Source organism: Durio zibethinus, chromosome 9 (genome assembly GCF_047325235.1).
Source record: "Durio zibethinus cultivar Kanyao isolate XHJ-2024 chromosome 9, ASM4732523v1, whole genome shotgun sequence".
NCBI lineage: Eukaryota > Viridiplantae > Streptophyta > Magnoliopsida > Malvales > Malvaceae > Durio > Durio zibethinus.
Window position 1 is genome coordinate 1,157,370 of NC_143170.1, and position 19,977 is coordinate 1,177,346.

Consider the following 19,977-nt stretch of genomic DNA (forward strand, 5'->3'; position numbering starts at 1 on the left):
ACTAAAATTTATCTTTTTTATAAACTTTAAACATGTTTTTATAGTTTTATTAAAAAGATAAACTTTTAAGTGACCAATCACACCCTAAAAAAAATTGGTGGTGACTCCCCTCTTTTATTTTTCTCGATTTTAAAATTTTTTATGTCGACGGTCCCAAAACCATTAGGATAGGGTACACCCGATGTTCCATGTTAGCATGCTCAAGTTGTTCCATGAAGATGAGGGAGATCCAGGAGGGCAGAGTCAAAGCGTGCACCATTGGGAGCTAAGGTTTCATATGAAAAGAGATTTATAGCATCATAGCTAATCGAAAAGTGAAGCAGAAGAATTACCAACCAAGACAAGAATACTTGGTGAACTGGAAAGGACTTCCAGATAGTAAGGCAAGTTGGGAACCAATAGAAGACTTATGGTAGTTTCGGGACATGATCAATCAGTACCATACAGAGGACACAACAAGGGTGTTACGCAATCAGGTGGGGGGAATGACATGCCCTGGATAGGGGCACCAAGCACACCAAGCGCACCAATAAGCGTGCCTGAGTTTAAGGCTCACCTACCAAGAACACTGACAAGATTTTCATGCAAAGCCTTGGAGAGAAGGCCAAACCGCCCGTATGGCTAAGGTTTGGCCCACATGATGCCCACACCACATTTAAATAGGCCCAATAGGGGAGATGTGTAAGGGGATCTTTTAAAAGCATATAAGATTTGCAGGAGCCTTGTGGCAGATCTAATTGACCTTATAATTTAAGAAACAGAATCCTGATTGAATGTAATCTATGTAATCCTAGATTGATTGTAATTCTTTGATTCTAAGAATTTAACCATAAGTGTAGCTAGAGCTTTAACTATAAATAGAGGGCTGTTCTACCCTCCTTTGTATATCATCATACAGTTTTGTTTTAGTAATATAAGAGTATATTCCAATAAACTTTTTTGTTCTTCTATTTCTCTCAAACTTGCGCATTCCATCTTTCTCATTATTCTAGTGCCCGTACGCTTGTGTTTTAGGTTGACTTAGGTTAAAATGAGGTGATTCCAAGCCTAAGGCCACACGGATTTTGAGTCTAAGATTGGAGCTCGTGACACCCCACCAAGGGCCAGCATGCCCCAATGATGCTTGAGACATGTGCCTAAACCAAAGGCCTTTATACGTCGATAGTGGTCGAAGCAACTGCCAGTACCAAGGCCCAGCATGCACTGATGGTGGTTGAGACATGTGCCTGTACCAAGGGCCAGCATACGTCAATGGTGGTCGAGGCAAGTGCCCGCACCAAGGCCCAACATGCTCCAATGGTGGTTAAGGCAACTGTTCGCATCAATGGCCAGCATGTGTTGATTGTGGTCAAGGTAAATTCTCGTACCAAGGCCTAGCATGGGCCGAGGGTGGTCTAGACAATTGCTCACACCAAAAGTCAGCATGTGCCGATGTTGGTTGAGGCAACTGCCTGCACTAAGGGTCGACATGTACCGATGGTGATAGAGGCATGTGCTCGTACCAAGGGTTGGTATACACTAATATTGGTAGAAGCAAATGCCTATGTCACAGGCTCTGACCTTAGACTCAAAATCTATACGGCCTTAGACTTGGAATCACCTCATTCTAGCCTCAATCAACCTAAAACACAAGCATACACGTACTAAACAATGGAAAAGATAGAATGCGCAAGTTTGAGAGAAACATGAGAATAAGAAAGTTTACTGGAATATGCTCTTATATTACTGAAATAGAAGTGTATGATGTTGTACAAATGAGGGTGGAGTAGCCCTCTATTTATAGTTGAGGCTTCAGCTACACTTATGGCTAAATCTCTAAAATCAAATAATTACAATCAATCTAGGATTACATAGATTACATTCAATCAAAATTTTATTTCTTAGATTATAGGGTCAATCAGATCTATCTGAAGGCTTCTATTGATCTTGTGCGTTTTTAAAATATCTTTTTGCTTATCTCTCCTCTTGGGCCCTTTTGATGTTGTGCGGGCATCATACGGGCCAAGCCTTGGCTGTACAGGTTGGCCTGCATGCTGTGTGGGTGGTTTGGCCTTCTCTCCAAGGCTTTGCACATAAACTCCCTCTAGTGCTCTTAGTGCACGAGCCTCAATCTCAAGTGCGAATGTCAGTATGCCTGGCACACCCGACCAAGGCATGACAATCTCCCTCATCTGATTTCACAACACCCTCGTTGTGTCTTCTGTATAGTACTACCTAATCTGGTCTTAAAATTGTCATAAGTCTTTTACTGGTTCCCTACTCACCTCACTATCTGAAAGTCCCTTCCAACACTCCAAGTACTCTTGTCTTAGTTGGTAGTTCTTTTGCCTTACTTCTCAATCAGCTATGATGCTGTGGACCTCATTCTTATATGAGGCCCTAGCTCTCAATGGCGTATGCCTTGATTCTACCCGTTCTAGATCTTTCTCATCCTCATGGAACAGCTTGAGCATGCTAACATAGAACACCGGGTGTACCCTCAGCTTGGGTTACATATCCAACTTGTAGGCAACCTTGCTTACCCTCTTGACTACTCAAAAAGGTCCCTTATACCTCCAGACTAGGCTTTTGTGCAACCTCTTATGGCACACAATGGGATGCAGCTTCACCAATACCAAGTCTCTTACTTGGAACTGCATTTCTCACCTATTCTGGTTTGTTCACTTCTTCGACCTCTTTGTCGCCTTATGAAGACAGACTCTAGCCAAGTTAGCTTGCTTCTGCCAAGCCTTGGCAAACTTGTATGCTATTGGATTTGGCTTTGTATAACCTACAGTAATCGAACCAGGTGTTAGCGGTTGCTGACCTGTTACCACCTCGAACAGACTCTAGTTTGTTACCTTGTTCCTTTGTATATTATAAGAAAATTGGGCTACATCTAATAGCTTTGGCTAATCTTTTTACATGGCACTCACATAGTGCTTAAAGTAGACCTTCAATAGCCCATTCACACACTCAGTCTACCCATCGATCTACGGATGCATGTTGGTAGAAAAGTTTAAGTCTGACCCAACAACTTGACAAACTCAATCCAAAACCTGCCCGTGAAATGGTCGTCTCAATTACTAACAATAGTCCTTGACACTCCCCAGTACTTACCACATTCTTTAGGAATAATCGAGCTACCTCCTTGACTGGGCACTCTTTGATTGCCAGAATGAAAATCCCATACTTGAAAAACTTATCCACCACTATCATGATGCTTTCGAACCCTTCTGCCTTGGTTAAACTGATTATAAAGTCTAGAGAAACACTCTCCCATAGTCGTTCTGGCACTGGCAATGGCTCTAAAAAACTGTCTGGTTTTTTAAGCTCCATTTTATCTTGTTGGCACACAAGACAAGTCTTCATATAAGCCTCTATATCGTCCCTTATGTGCTGTTAGTAATACCTATCCTCTAGTAATGCCAAGGTGTGGCTCACCCCTGGATTCTAGCCCACCTTGAATCATGGTACTCGTGCATAACTTCTTTACGGAGCTTTCCATGTTGCAACACAAATAGTCTATTACCTCTGGTGTATAACAAACCATCATGCAACCAAAATCGTCTGATCTTACCTTGCTGGGTATACTCCATGAGAGCTTAGGCTATAGGATTGTGCGCAAGCCTTTCTTTGATACGTGGCACTAAAGACCCTTCTAGTTGGCTAATGGCAGCAAGGTTAGCCTTTCTACTCAGGGCGTCTGCCATTAGGTTCACCTGTCCTGGCTTATACTTCACCTCGAAATCAAATTTCATAAGAAAATCTTACCATCTCGTCTACTTGAAAGATAGCTTCTTTTATGACTAGAAGTAGCTGGTCACCACATTGTCCATCCTAATCATGAACCTCAACCCCAATAGGTAATAACGTTAAGTGCGTAAGCAGTGCACCATTGTAGTCATCTTTTTTTTTAGATCGTGTACTTATGCTCGATCTTGTTCAGCTTCCTATTCTCAAATGTAACTGGATGTCTCTCTTACATTAACACACCCCTATTACATAGTCTAATACACCCCTATTACATAGTCTAATATGTTCATATGCACCTCATACAACTTGGCATGGTCTAGCAAGGCCAAGATTGGTTCCTCAATCACAACCTGCTTCAACCGATCAAAGGCTTCTTGGCACTCTACACTCTACTCCCATGCTCTCCCTTTCTTGAGCAAGTCAGTCAATGGTGTGACTATGGTTAAGTGACCTTTGATGAAGCACTTATAGTAGTTAACCAACCTAATGAATGACCTCAACTCAGTGACCTTGGCTGATGGTTCCTACTTCAAGATGGCAGGCACTTTACCTTCATCCATGCGTATCCTGCCACCTCCCACTATGTGGCTTAAGAATGGGATCTCCTATTGGGCAAACCAACACTTCTCTTTCTTGATAAATAGCTTATACGTCCATAACACCTCAAACACTTGTCTCAATTGGTCTACATGCTCTCTCAATGTCTGGCTGTAGATTATAATGTCATCCATATAAACCATAATAAATCGATTAAGGAACGACTAAAGTACCTTGTTCATAAGGGTGCAGAATGTTATTGGGGCATTCGTGAGTCCAAATGGCATGATCAAGAACTCATATGAATCATATCGAGTGACACATGTTGCCATGGGCTCATTTTTTTTTACGATCTTGACTTGGTAGTAGCCCAACCTCAAATCTAGCTTGGTGAACCACCTTGTGCTCTCAAGTTAGTCAAACAAGTCCATAATGAGTGGGATAAGATATTTGTTCTTGATGGTCAGCTTGTTCAAAGCTCGATAGTCTATACACAATCGCAATGACCTATCATGCTTGTGCTAGAATAGAACCGATGCACCATATAGTACTTTAGATAGCCTGATGAAGCCAGCATCAACTAACTCCTTGAGCTACTTCTTTAACTCCTTCAACTCTGGTGGAGACATTCGGTAAGAGGCTCTAGTTGGTGGCTTGGCCTTAGGCATTAGCTCGATCTTATGGTTTACCTCTCTCTTAGGTAGTAGCTTGCTAGGCAGTCTTACGGGCATCACATCGTTAAAGGACTCCAGTACCTTTAGCACCTCTAATAATGTCTTAGTCTCCTCTTCTTTTAGATTCTTATACTTCAAGACTGCCAAGAAGGTGTCTTTATCTCTGTTCACTGCCTTGACAAATTGGATGGCTAACACCACCCTAGACCCAACTCTGGACCCATGCCTCAATGGTACTAAGCATTGGCATCGTGCATCTAGGATGTAAATATAATTAGCAAAAGGTACAAAGAGGGCGTTAATCCAAATAAAAAAATCCAATTCAATCATAAACTCATAATCATCTAAGGGTATTACCTTAATGGTTTCCTTACCCTTCCAGTCTCTAAGTTGTAACTCCACTCCCCGCGTTACTCTAATGGCTGGCATTTCTTTTGAGTTCACCGTCTTGATGGTACCAGTCTCTTTTTGTACCTTTAGTCCAAGCTTCTGAGCTTTATCCCCAAAATAAACAAGTGTAAGAAACTTGTATCCACTAGTGCATTCACCTTCTGATTCACAACCGTCAGTCCGTAAACATCAAGCCCTTTGGTTTGCAACTCTTCTTACTCTGGATAGCATTGAGCACCAATGACCCTAACTTTTCTACGCCTGTCTCTGGCTCTTTGTCAGACTCTTTGTCTACAGTAACCAACTTACCCTTCTGTGGGTAGTTACACGTTATGTGGCTCCCTCCACATAGGTAGCATGCGAGCAGTTCTCAGTCCCCATTTGCTTTCCACTTGCCTGTTGGTGGTTTCCTCTCACCATATTTGTCTGAACGATCTCGGTCCTCATCTTTGGACTGTCGGTCATAATCCTTACCTTTAGACTACTTCTCTTGGTCCCTATTGTCCTTACCCTTACCCTTAGGCTTGAAAGACTCAAACTTGTTCAGTGGTTTGAACTCTACCAAGGACTCAACAATAGTCATGGCTTTAGCCAAGTCATGAACTCCCCTCTATTGTAACTCATGCTTCACCCACGACTTCAGCCTATCCATAAAAGCAAACAGGGTGTCCTTTTCACCCAAATCTGAGATCTGAAGCATTAGTTTAAAGAATCTTTAGACATACTCCTTTATGTCCTTTTACTGGCTCAGCCTATGCAACTTTGCCTGTGCCTCATCTTTGGCATACTCCAAGTAAAATTGCTCCCTGAACACTTTTTAAAACTTTGCCCAAGTTCTAATCTTGGTGCTCTCGTGCCTCACATCATCACACCTGCGCCTCCACCACAATAAGACCACATCAGTAAGATACATAGTAGTGATGCTTACATTGGTAGCATTGTCTTTCATGCCCTTTGGCTTAAAAGTACTACTCCATGCCCCATAAGTAGTTGTCTACTTCCTGGGCTGCACTAATCCCTTTGAACTTTTTGAGCTTGGGGATGTCCACATGAGTCTTAGATGCTCCAGTAAATATGCCATTCCCAATGGCAGTCTTGCACGCAGTGAACTTGCTTTTGAGCTCCTCCATCACCTTGCGTATGGCCTCTATGCCAATGCACATAGTCTCCACCTAGGCCTCCAAGGTCTTATTCCTTTGGGTGATCACACCCAGGCCTTCATTGAAAGTAGCTTGTAACTCACCCTTCAGTTCCTCCTTCATGGAGTCTAGTGCCTCAACATGAGTTTCCACATCATCAAGCTTCTCTTTCAGGTTGCCCATGGTCACCTCTACCTTGGCCAGCCTCCCATCCATGGTAGATTAAATATCTCTCGAACTGGCCTTCTTGCCTCTTTCATGCCTTTACTTTTGGGCATTTGGATGTTGGCTAGCCACATCACTTTGGGATGCCATCTTCTCAACTGAGATTCAACCTGCACACACATAAATAAGTAGAACCAAAATTGCTCTAATACCAACTGTCACAGGCTCTGACCTTAGACTTAGAATTCGTGCGGTCTTAGGCTTAAAATCACCTCGTACCAACACTAGAATAATGGGAAGGATAGAATTCGTAAGTTTGAGAGAAACAAGAGAACAAAAAAGTTTACTGGAATATGCTCCTGTATTACTAAAATAGAAGTGTATGATATTGTATAAAGAAGGGTGGAACAGTCGTCTATTTATAGTTGAGGCTCCAGTTACACTTATGGCTAAATCTCTAGAATCAAAAAATTACAATCAATCTAGGATTACACAGATTACATTCAATCAGGATTCTATTTCTTGAATTATAAGGTCAACCAGATCTACCAGAAGGCTCCTACTGAACCTGTGCGCTTTTAAAAGATCCCCTTACCCATCTCTCCTCTTGGGCCCTTTTGGATTTGGTGCGGGTATCATGTGGGCCAAGCTTTGGCCGTACGGGCTGGCCTGCATGCTATGAGGGAGGTCTAGCCTTCTCTCTAAGGCCTTGCGTGCAAACTCTAGCCAGTACGAGAGCCTCAACTTCAGGTGCACGTGTTGGTATGCCTAGTGAAACCACCCAGGGCATAACACCTACACCGAGGCCCAGCATGTGTCGATGGAATTCGAGGTAAGTACCCACACCAAGGCCCAACATGTGCTGATGGTGGTCGAGGCATATGCCCATACTAAACGCTAACTTATGCTAATAGTGGTTAAAGCCTTGGCCAGAGTTTGATTTTTTGCCACGGTGCACATGTTGGGCTCGAGCATGTGCTGGTGCCACATTTTTTTATGTGGGGCACCATCGTCAGAGCATCACCGAAGAACCTGGTTGACACCATAAGGGTTCCAACAATTAGGGATAAAGGAACATGAGGTGTGCGCATATGATGTGCGATGGGTGCTAGTATTTGGCCCTTATGTTGGCCCTTTATCCCGTATGCAAAACCTCAAGAACTCATACCCCTTTAAAGAGCATTTTAGCTTTTATAGGTTTGCTATCAGTAGCCATTCAAGTGTCTAAAATTGGGACACTTTTTTCAAATGATCACCAAATCTTTTACACTTTACTTTTTTAGCTGAATTTGTTTTTACATGCCAACAAAAATACAAGGATCAGGTCTACCAAATTTGGGGCCAAAACTCCTTCTAAAAAAATTTTTAAAAATCCCAAACCGTAAAAAATTTTAAAAATAAAAAAAAATAGAAAACAAGTCATTTTGTCATTAAACTTCACGTGAAGCCTTAGGGGACCATTGTATGAATTTACAAGCCATAAAAATGGCATTGACATGGCAAAAATATAAAGATGTGCCTAAACCCACCAACCGTCCGATCGTGGCACGTGTGGTGCTCGGCCCAGGCTTAAAACACTAACGCGTGGTGTGCAGGCACTAGCGAACACTCATATGAATTCACAGGCCATAAAAATGGCTTTGGCATGATAAAAATATGAGGATGTGTCCGAACCAACTTACTACCAGGTCATGATGCGCATGGTGCGTGGCTCGGGCTCAGGTGCGAGCGTTTGGTGCACAACCTAGCACCAAACACAAAGAGGGACCTAGTCAATCCTTAGTTTAAGTATTCTACCTCTCTGGTTGGTTTAGTGCTCGCACGCTTGTTTCATTGGTTGACTTAGGCATACATAGTTCATTCTCAGTCAAGGCTATACGGTGTTTCGTTTTAGAGTGGAACCTATGACACTAGCATCTACCAAATGGGTGTCCGAGGCAACGAGGGGCCAGGCACCTACCAAGGAGGTCTTTGAGGCAATATCCTAAGGCAACGATGGGCCAGCATCTACTAAGAGCGATGGTGTTAGACACGATTGGCTGCACCAGCCAAGAGCCAGACGTTATCAACAACGTTCGAAGCAATAACCCATATCGAGGGCCAGCGTATGGTGATGGAGTTTACGATAAGTGCCCTCACGGATGGCACCATTCATCCCCAGTTTCATAGGTTGACTGAGGCATATAGAGTTTATTCCCAGTCTAAGGCTGTAAGGTGTTTGGTTTGAGATCGAAGCTTGTGACACTAGCATCTACTAAAGAGGTGTCTGAGCCACTAAGTGCTAGGTACCTGCCAAGAAGGTGCCCACACGAAAGGCACCATTCATCCCCAACTTCAGAGGGGTGCAACGTGAAAAGAACGAAGCGAGGGGACTCAAGAAGAGGAGGGTAGGGTAGAGACAAATCGAAGCGACAAAGGGTTAAATCTTAATGGATCATGGCAGTAAGGCCACTCTGTCACTTACAATACGTTATCGTGTATTTAAGTCATCTGTAAAAGATTCTACTCGTAGCTCGATGGAATTGAGCTCCAAGGAGGCCAACGTGGCTTCTTTGCCATGCAGGCTACACCTACGACACATGCCCTTAGGGGCCATGGGCCCCTACTGCGGGTCGACAATTGACGATGGGCGCATACATCATTTTCTAGCATGAATTTTGACTTAAAGACGTTCAGTCATAATCTAACGCACGATAGCTTCATGCCACTAACTTTTCAACCAAGCACGATGACTAATTATGCGAATCAACGATTTCTCTCGTACTAGGTTAAATTACTGTCGCGATGTTGCATCAATAGGGCAAAACTAACCTATCTCACGACGGTCTAAACTCAGCTCACGTTCCCTATTGGTGGGTGAACAATCCAACACTTAATGAATTTTACTTCACAATGATAGGAAGAGCAGACATCGAAGGATAAAAAAAAGCAATGTCGCTATAAACGCTTGGCTGCCACAAGCCAGTTATCCCTGTGGTAACTTTTTTAACACCTCTAGCCTCAAATTTTGAAGGTTTAAAGGATCGATAAGCCACGCTTTCACAGTTCATATTTGTACTGGAAATTAGAATCAAATGAGCTTTTACCCTTTTGTTCCATACAAGATTTTGTTTCTCGTTGAACTCATCTTTGGACACCTACGTTATCTTTTAACAGATGTACTGCCCCAGTGAAACTCCTCACCTGACAATGTTTTTCGCTCAGATCAACCAATTAAGGCTGGCCTTAGGTCCAAAAGAAGGGGTTTTACCCTACTTCCGATTGACGGAATAAGTAAAATAATGTTAAAAGTAGTGGTATTTTAATTTTACCCTAGGGCTCAACTTCCACAAATTGTTCAATCTTCAACAACCATCTCCTAAAATCATCTCCAACAAATTTTGGGCATTCTAACTTAGAGTACTTGATTGGTACCCTTGCAACTTTCTCTGGTTTATTAGCATGAAAGGGTCTATGCATAATGACCCTACTACCTTCCACATCACCCACAATAGATTTATGTTTCCTATCCGATGGTACTGTTGAATCTCTCATTTCAACTTTTTGAGGTGAACTTTGCCTATTGTTCATGATTTTCAACACATGCCATGCATTTTTTCTACAAAGGAATCAATCTTATCATTAAGTTGCTTGATAGAGATGTCAAATTTGGCCTCTACCCTTTCCAACTCCTTTTGCATCTTACTCATGTCTCTCTGTAACCTAGTTATCGTACTTTCTAACATTTTCAAGATCTGAGACTCTGATATCCAAAATGAAATTGCTCAATTGAACCATTGTTAGCTCAAACTCGTTTGTGAAAACTCAAAATTTTAATAGCTGAAATTTAAAAAATAGAGATAAAAAAAAAGAAAATAGATAAAAAAATTTAGAATGTAAAAAATGGATGTAAATTTGTATCTTTTCTTGTAACAACTTTTTTCTTATAATGGTTATGTAATCATTTTTACATCAATTGTCAATTTTCTAACAACATAATTAATTTGTTGATTTATATATATTGACTATATAAAATGACTACTAAATGACTTAAATAATTGGGCCACATGGCCTTCTTCGATTCAACTTGTGACAGAGTGAGGCTTCGAGTCTCTTCACTATTCGTTTCATAATCGTTTCTGGAAAGGAGGAAGCGTCGGTTGGCACGTACGGAAGGTCGCGGTCGCACGTGAGAAGCACCTCGTTCTCGTTGGCTCAGCTCAACTCGCCTTGTAATTCCAAGCATCTCATGAACCAAAAAAAAAAATGCAAGCATCTAATTCTCGCACACTCTCTTTCCACAACTAAAATCACATTCACTTTCAAAAAGTATAACAAAAATAAAATATAAAACCAATCTCGCACTCATTAGTCGTACAACAAGAAGCAGTGAATCATTTTATTTCTCCATTTTTTGTTTTTTTGTTCGTTTTCTCTTTACAGCTTATCGCCTGCAGATCGAATCAATCTCAAAGGTTTTCCCAATTTCTCCTTTTTTCTTAGCTCTGTTTATGTTTAGGTTCCAGATTGTTTACTATTTGCTTTTAGCTCAATTTCTTTTAGCATGCTTGGAATATAAATAGCTTAAGTTGAGGAGGGCGGATTGTCGGACTCTCAATTTCGTTTTCATGTGCATTGATTTCGACCAGCTTTGTTTAGGCGTTCCTTTTCTTTCTTTCTTTCATTCTTTTTTCCTTCTTCTTTTTTTTTTTTTTTAAGGTTTATGTTGCTAAACCTCAGTCACTTTATCAATGTAATTTTTTCTTCTGTCAGCTTTGTCAAATTTTAAAGGCAATTATTTTAGTTTCAAATTCTGAGAAAAAGAGAATGTAACTAAGCAATATAGGTTGTAGAAGTTGATTCTTAGATTAACCACTTGTATTGTATTCCTATTTAGTATGTGCAACTTTGAATTGGCAGAAATGTCTTGAAATTAATGGAGACTTGGAAACGAATTGCTTGTAGACCGAAGTGCTAATTTCTTCCTATTTTAGATAAGGAATGCAAAAAAAAAAAACCCTTTGATGATGAAAATGTTGTTTATCAGAAGGGTTCAGTTTCCTTGAAAACGGCTTTGAGGTCTAATACTGCTATTTGTTATAAATATCTGCTGTTTGTCTCTAAGTTGTATTTTCGATGAAATTGCTTTATTGTTCAGATCGGTTCATTCATTAAGATTTATGTTACCCAATGTGTAGCACAATAATAAGCAACTCTCTTCGACTAGCTTGTCCATCATAGATATCAAAGCTGCTATGGTATCCAAGATGATTTATTTATTTTTTCTAAATTCATGATTTAGCAATCATTCAACAAGTATTAATGTGTAAGACTTTGGTGCTCTATGTTGTCCTTTGCTTCTACATGAGAGGCTGCTTTGAGTTTCTCTGTTCTTTAAACAAAAAAATAAAATAGTTTTTTTTTTTTTTTTTTTTTTTTTTTTTAAGAGTGGGATTCTTGGTAAGTTTTCATTTATGCTTTTTTGCATAAATTGGAAGGGTCTGAGTAGCAATTTGCATTGGATTCAAGAAGATTGATATGCACAATATTATTTCTGTTTCAGATTCCTTATCAGTTTTAATTCTTATCTTGCTTCTCTATTTCTTGCCAGGAATCATTTTTCTTTCTTTTGTAGCTGCCAAATGGCGATATAGACCAGATAAACATATGTTACAACAAGGAGGGGTTTTCGAGCTTGGCGTATCAAATGATTTGTAGTATCTATATTATGCTTGGTCAGAGCCATTATGGGCATCTATCTGATGAAATGTAAATGGCCATGGCTGCTTAACATACTATTCATTTTTATCCTAACAAACAGAATCAGAGCTATCAGTCCTGATGGTAGGTGATATATATATCTCATATCAGATAATTCAAGCTGATGTTTAAAAGTTTCTTTTTCTCCTCTTATTCTCTTATCATTTTAAAAAGGCTCCCAAATGCTCTCCTTCGGTTGATACTCATTTTGTTGGAATATAAGGGTTAATTTGTCTTACTTAGGAAATTTTATGTTTTGAAAATTTCCACCTTGTAAAACTCTGGTGATCATGTTTACATTTAGCCTTTCTCTTTCTTTTCCTTTCCTTTTCTAATACCGTCTTTTAGATTGTAGTTTCAATAATAACAGATTTTGGGTGGCTATAGAATCTCTAGCTAGCCAGTTATTAGGCACATTTCTTGCAGGAAATAAGAATATCTGGTTATAGAATGTGAAAGTTATTTTCCTGATATGCAGGAGAGGCACTTCTAAGCTTCCGGATAGCAATTGTTAGTTCAGATGGGGTGCTTTCTCAGTGGAGACCAGAGGATCCTGATCCATGCAAATGGAAAGGGGTGGCATGTGATAGCAAAACCAAGAGAGTGACAACTTTGTTAGTTTTGAAGATCATGTCCAAATATGTCTTCCCTTTGACAACTTTGTCTATATGACAGTGCCATTTAACATATTCTTCTCCCCTATGTTTTCTCTTCAGGAGCCTTACCAATCATAAACTGAGTGGTCCTGTATCACCTGACCTGGGGAAGCTGGAGCACTTGAGGCTTTTGTATGTATTACTGGACTTTTTTATTTTTTTTCATAGTTGATGCAAGATCTGTATTCAAATATATTTGGTTACAGCTGATATTTTCTGTAATTTTGATGTGAATCAGAATACTTCATAACAATAACTTTTATGGGTCCATTCCTTCAGAGCTGGGTAATTGCACAGAGCTGCAGGGAATGTAAGTATTGCTGCTCACATGTGGGTGCAGTGATCTACTGCTTCTTCTTGCTTGAAAAGTCTTGTTGGCTATTCTATAGGTTTATCTTGCAAATGGTAGGATTAAAGGATATGATGTTAAGAAATATAAAATCTTTCATTCACTTTGAGGTTCATCATTTGGCTGTGGCCTGTGCTTCTGATGCAAAACAATAGTTCGACCCTCAAAAATAACTTTTCTTTTGTTGGATTATGAATTATGGATGGATTTGAAAGGGATTTAACTAGGATTACTGTTCTCATACACTGAGAATAACAAATTGGCCTCTTTGGGCCACATGTCAAACAGTGGGTCTTGCTTTGGTCCTATTGTTCTTATATGTGTAGCATATGTCATATGTATGCACTGGTGGCATATAAATTGATGAAATGGAGAAAAATTGCTTGTTTAATTTCATAATTATCAACCTGTATGCTATCCTTTTTAGTATGTTTGGGCAAAGGCCAAGGGGGAATGTGTACCTTGGACCTTCACCCTTCATTGGATGGGTACAATGACTAGGCCAACCACCAGGCCAAGTGATATCTATTGGGAGGCTGAGCTTGGCTAAGTGAGTAATCTCTGTTTTTGGACTTTTTCTTGATATTTTATCCAACTTGGATATTCTCAAATCTAGTCATTCTTCATGTGAAGAGGAAAAGCAAAATCTGAAAACAAACTTTCCATTGCTTTTGATTAGTTTTGCCTAAATATTGCTTGATTGTGCTTGATATCCAAGGTTTTGTATTTATATTCTGAAGGAATGGCATTGTGGTGTTCAACTAGTGTGTATGGAAATATGAAGTACCTTGTATGGTTTTCAGGGTTCTGTAAATTCGGTATTGAAGAATTTATTTTGAAATTGCATCCATTTACAGATACTTGCAGGGTAATTACTTGAGTGGTTTAATTCCAAGTGAATTGGGGAACCTATCTTCCCTTCAGAATCTGTAAGTTGTTTCTCTTGCTAATAAATGTGAGCTAGAGTGGTAAAGAGACTGTTGGATTACTTAATGATGCTTGCACTGTTTTTCAAATTTACAGGGATATCTCAAGTAACTCTCTCAGCGGATCTATTCCTCCTTCAATTGGGAAGCTAGATAAGCTCATTACATGGTTAGTTCCCTTACTTCAAAATTTTTAATTTTTAAATAGAGGTGTTTTACTGATTTACTTTCAGAATTTATTGAATATGAGCTCATCTTTGATGATCTTATTGAATATCTTGAAGCAATGTGTCAAACAATTTTTTGGTTGGGCCTATACCTTCACAAGGTGTCTTTGGCAACTATACAGCGAGCTCGTAAGTATAAGCTATTTTGCTATACTGTTTTCAATAGATCTTTGGTTATTTATTTGCTATGTCAGCAAAAGTATCATTCAGGGGGGTTCCAGGAAGTGTTTCTCTTATACTTGATACCTATGTTGTACACTTTTAGAATCTTCGTCTTCCGCTGGCCACTTCAGCTTGAAAAGTCAAGGAAGATTGCTATACTATTATGATACTAAACAGTTTTAAATTTTTTTGGTAGTTTTGTTGGAAATCGTGGTTTATGTGGAAAGCAAATCAACATAACATGCAAAGATGACCATGGAGGAGCTACAACAAATTCCAAATCTCCTACTTCAGGTAAGCTGCATATGCTGGGAATGTATAAATCTGGTTGTTTGGTGCTCATTTCACTGTTAATTATGGATATTAAAAAATTAAATTTTGTCCACAAAATCTGAATTCCTAACAAGTTTGTCAACTATTTCAATCTTCATTTTATAGCTGAAAATCAAGGTGGTAAAAAGAAATACTCTGGAAGGCTTCTCATTAGTGCATCAGGAACCATGGGTGCACTGCTTTTGGTGGCTCTCATGTGTTTTTGGGGTTGCTTCCTGTATAAGAAGTTTGGTAAACATGAGGGCAACACTCTGGCCATGGATGTCAGTGGAGGTGTTCTTCCCAACTGATCTTCAATTTTGGAAAATCTAACTGTTTGCAATTTTCATGTTTACTCTATAAGATTTCAACATCTTTATTAATGTGGTCTTGTTGCTTCAGGGGCATCAATTTTTATGTTTCATGGAGACTTGCCATACTCTTCAAAAGACATCATTAAGAAATTGGAAACTTTGAATGAGGAACACATTATAGGTACTGGGGGCTTTGGGACCGTCTACAAACTTGCAATGGATGACGGAAATGTGTTTGCTTTGAAACGAATTGTGAAGATAAATGAGGGATTTGATCGTTTTTTTGAAAGAGAGCTTGAAATTCTTGGAAGCATAAAACATCGATACCTTGTAAACCTGCGAGGATATTATAATTCACCTACATCAAAGCTGTTAATCTATGATTTCCTGGCTGGTGGTAGCCTTGATGAAGCTCTTCATGGTGAGGCTCCCATAACCATTTTTATCCAAAAGCAGCCAATGGCCTGGCATAAACTTGAACTACACATTTTTCTTTGTTTAACTTAATCATAAGATTTCAGAAAATTGAAAGACATGTAATTTTTCATGGATTGACTGACTAACCTTGAACTTAAACATTTCTCTTTCTTTGTTTTACCATTAGTTGGGAATTCCTTCACAATTTTGGGACCATTGATATTCTACTGATTTGTTGCATGGGTTGATTTCTTTGTTTGTGGATATGATGTTGTTTTATGATTCTTTTAACAGAACGATCTGAGCAGTTGGACTGGGAAGCACGCTTGAACATTATTATGGGAGCAGCAAAAGGGTTGGCCTATTTACATCATGATTGTTCTCCTAGGATCATACACCGTGATATAAAGTCCAGCAACATTTTACTTGATAGCAACTTGGAGGCTCGAGTATCAGACTTTGGACTTGCCAAACTTTTAGAAGATGAAGAATCTCATATTACAACCATTGTTGCAGGAACTTTTGGTTATTTGGCTCCAGGTATGCGGTTTCAATATTGGCTTATTGTCTATGATTGTGGAGCCCGTAGCTCTCTTTAAGCTTGAATTATGAAGGAGATGAAGTTAGCTTTACTGAAAGAATATTGTGATATTATTTTTAATGATGTTGATTTAATTTAACAACCACATTTTCCAGTTAAACATCTAGTACGTCTGGGTAAATTTGCACAAGAATGAAAAGGAGGCAATAAGAAACGTAAAGAGAAAGAGGGAAGAAAACTGGGAATCAATGCTAAGGGCATTCATTTGAAGTTTTGAACAAGTTGATCTCTTTTAATTGGAGATGCTTTGATAATCGTACTGTTGTCAACATTTGGCATAGGACAAGTGAGAGTTGATCTCACACAAAAAAATTCCTTTTTTCTCTCGCTTTTAATGGCTTATTTGAAACATGACAGGCATGTCCCATGATGCTTTTTTTTTAATCTTTGGTTGGCCCTAGCAACTAATAGAAGCCAAAATTTAGCCAAACCTTTATTTATATCACTTTTAGCTGGGAACTCAATTAACCATTTTACATTTAAGTGGGATGTGTCTATGCCTTTTTATTTATTTTTGTTTCATAAGTGAAGAAAACACTGCACGTGCAGGCACCAAGGGGGTGCAAATCATGATCCTGTACATCCAACACTGCTGTCTGTTGGACAAAAAAATATGTTCGTAAAGCATTTAAAACTACGGTTTTTTTTTCTCAAAAAAGAAACTACATAGTTTTCATGAACTTTAATTGTTTTCTGCATGATTTTTACTATTCTTATTACAACTTTTCTGATCTGTTAAAGATTTAAAAATAAATGCTGCCAAACAAGGTTTTATGCTCCATGACCTTGATGTTCACACCTCAACTCATATTGCAAAAACAGATTCATCTTTGGAAACACTGCATTTAATTGACAATCCCTAGTGTACGACATGTCTAAATTTGTGTCTAAGAAAATAAAAACTGCAAATTTTTACTTATATCCTAACCAAAGGAAATATTCCAGGCATACTAATCTGGTCAAGTATTTATTTATTTATCTTTTGCAAAGTTGTGATTGGGATCTTGTTTAAGTGGATGAGTCATATGTCATGTAATGTAAGCTCTTTAGATTCAATTTATCTTGAGTATGTTTATGCTTCCTTCAACAGAGTATATGGTAAGTGGAAGAGCAACTGAAAAGACGGATGTCTATAGTTTTGGGGTCTTGGTGCTTGAAATCTTAAGTGGAAAGAGACCCACTGATGCATCATTCATTGAGAAGGGCCTCAACATCGTTGGCTGGGTATCTCTCCACTTCTCTTGAAATTTTGTCAAGTAGGCTTAATGTCTCCTTACATCAAAGAATTTCTGATTAAGCTATTAAATCACATGCTTGAGAAGTCTAGACATTTGACAGTCAACCAGTACTGACTGTGCTGTGTGCTTATTTCCTATTATGTTGTTAATTGATGTTGTTCTACTGTATATTTCATGTGCTGTATGTGTTTTTTTCCTATTATTCTTTCTTTTTTTTTTTTTTTGAAGAATGTTGAACGTCTGTAAAGAGAAAGGTTGAAGGGTATGAGTTAACAAAATTTTTGTCTTCGAAGTAAGGTGGTAGATGTCTCTGGGAAAAACCAAAAGTAACAGCCTATGTGTGTGGAGAATGCTTGTTGGCTGAGGTTTGATGTTGGCATATACCTGTTGGAGTTTCAACATAATAATTCCCATGCATTTCACTCATAATCATTTGCATCTTGCCTCATTTTCTTTATGGGTTTGGTTAATGAGTGCCTATAGGCACTTGTTAAGATAATGTTAAATACTATTTTAGGAAATGATTTTTTCATAATGCACTGTCTTCATCAAGGTCAAAAGGTACCCTTTTAACATTTCCCTTTCTTTTTTAGGCAAATTGCTTTCTCTTATATTATCTATTTGACTGAATCAAAAGCTTGTTAAGTGTGCTGCAGTAAATTAAGTAGGGTTCTGTGCAATAGAGCAAGGGAATTAACATGTGAACGCCTGTTTTATTGCTGGATGCAAATATGTAATAGCTGCTCACAATCTTCAAACTATTATTGTGTTCATGGCACTGACAGTTGCTTGAGTCTCATTGAGAAGAAAAACAAAGAACAAAAAGGAAATAAAGAACAGAATCCAAGGGTGAAAATCTGTTTTTACTTCTTTCTGTATTTTAGGTCGTTATGGTGTCTTTCTATTATATTGGTATGGTCATTTTTAATGGATATGATGCACTAAACTTTCAAGACCAAGGTCCAAGCTCAAGATTTGATACATTTTTGCATAATAAAGAAAAAAAAAACTCTCATCTTTCAGTCTAGGCTTGATATAGAACACCTAACTTGGCATGTTTGTCAGTACATGGGGTAATGTCTATTATTATCTCTCAGCAGAAGTAAACAGATATTTTACTGCCCAAGTAAGATTGAAAATTGATGCTTGCTCTTTTAGCAATTTCCACTTTCAATGATGCAAATTAAATGCACTCAAACATTTGGCTCAGTAGTAGATGCATGTATCTCTCAATGCAAAGAGTTGGGTTCGAATCCTCCTTCTCTGAACTCAAAAGGATACAAATGACATGATCTCATGTAGATGGTTTCCTCAATTGAGAATGTGTGTGTGCGTGTGTTGTTGGGGGGGGGGGGGGGGGGGGGACTGTGGGTATTCATTGACCGTCTGTCCTCTTTTATGCAGTTAAATTTCTTGATGATAGAGAATAGACAAAGAGAGATTGTAGATCCAAATTGTGTGGGAATGCAGGCAGAAAGCCTTAATGCCTTGCTCTCGGTTGCCATCCAGTGTGTTTCTTCAAGCCCAGAGGATAGACCCACCATGCACAGGGTGGTCCAGGTGCTTGAATCTGAGGTTATGACCCCATGCCCAAGTGATTTTTATGATTCCAACTCCGATTGAATGATTGAAGCTGAAAATGAAGACTTGTTTGATTCACATCCATGATGCTCTCTCCTGTTATCTCTCACAATTTAGAGAAGTAATGCAAGCACAAAATGACGGGCTTGAAAATCTGCAATAGCATCACTTCTTCATTGCATTAAATTTTTTATGCTGATGGAAGCTCGAAGATGCACTGCTTGGTCTACACCCATTTGAACCTCAACATGATTTGTTTAATGGAAGTGGATTTTGGCTGCATCTTCCTTCCAATGTCCTCATTTGGCATCGGTGGACAGGTGCGTGCATGGATCCTCTTGTTGTATGATTCGTTTTATTGCCCCGTTACGATTTTGTTTTTGTTTTGCCTTTATGAAAGCTGTAATCCCCTTATGCATTTCACCCAAGCTAACTGTACATGACCTCCATATAAATTGGGAATATTTTGCCTTTTGGCAGATTCTTGTTGTTTATGCCATTTTTTTTTTTTTTTTTTTGCAAAATATGCTTTCACTAAAGTAATAAGTTTGACGGATGAAAGATGCTTTTATCAGGCAACTTTATTATACTGAAGGCAATCTGTATTTGTAGTTCTTGGGAAGTTTATTTGAAATTTACAAATTCAATTTCATCTATCCCAAAGTGCGAGAATCCAAAGTAAGTTCCCAGATTTATCAAATTTTAATTGACGTTGACGTAAACGAAAGTTTCATCATTTTAAAATAAAATGTTACAAGTAATTTTTCAATTATTTATCCACAGACAATCTAAAAGCAAATCTCAAGCAAGTGCAA

General features: G+C 38.9%; 1 protein-coding gene and 1 pseudogene across 4 annotated transcripts; one reads left to right on the forward strand and one right to left on the reverse strand.

Moving 5' to 3' along the window:
* Window positions 1–9,040: 9,040 nt before the first annotated feature.
* LOC149516684 (25S ribosomal RNA) lies at window positions 9,041–10,036 on the reverse strand (annotated as a pseudogene; the record flags this gene model as incomplete).
* A 719-nt stretch (window positions 10,037–10,755) lies between these two features.
* LOC111304133 (LRR receptor-like serine/threonine-protein kinase FEI 2) lies at window positions 10,756–19,641 on the forward strand. 4 transcript variants are annotated; one of them, XM_022900657.2, is made up of 14 exons: window positions 10,756–11,094; window positions 12,255–12,463; window positions 12,858–12,993; window positions 13,096–13,167; window positions 13,274–13,345; window positions 14,242–14,313; window positions 14,408–14,479; window positions 14,595–14,666; window positions 14,896–14,993; window positions 15,138–15,305; window positions 15,414–15,746; window positions 16,037–16,282; window positions 17,434–17,567; window positions 18,986–19,641. In XM_022900657.2, exons 2-14 carry the CDS (start codon window positions 12,367–12,369, stop codon window positions 19,202–19,204), a joined length of 1,791 nt encoding a protein of 596 aa, XP_022756392.1. In that variant the 5' UTR covers window positions 10,756–11,094; window positions 12,255–12,366; the 3' UTR covers window positions 19,205–19,641. The 4 variants fall into 4 exon arrangements, with proteins under 4 accessions (XP_022756392.1, XP_022756384.1, XP_022756400.1 ...); XM_022900649.2 differs by having other exon boundaries at window positions 10,852–11,094; window positions 12,231–12,463; XM_022900665.2 differs by having other exon boundaries at window positions 10,854–11,094; window positions 12,231–12,463; window positions 17,434–17,599.
* The last annotated feature ends 336 nt before the right edge of the window (window positions 19,642–19,977 follow it).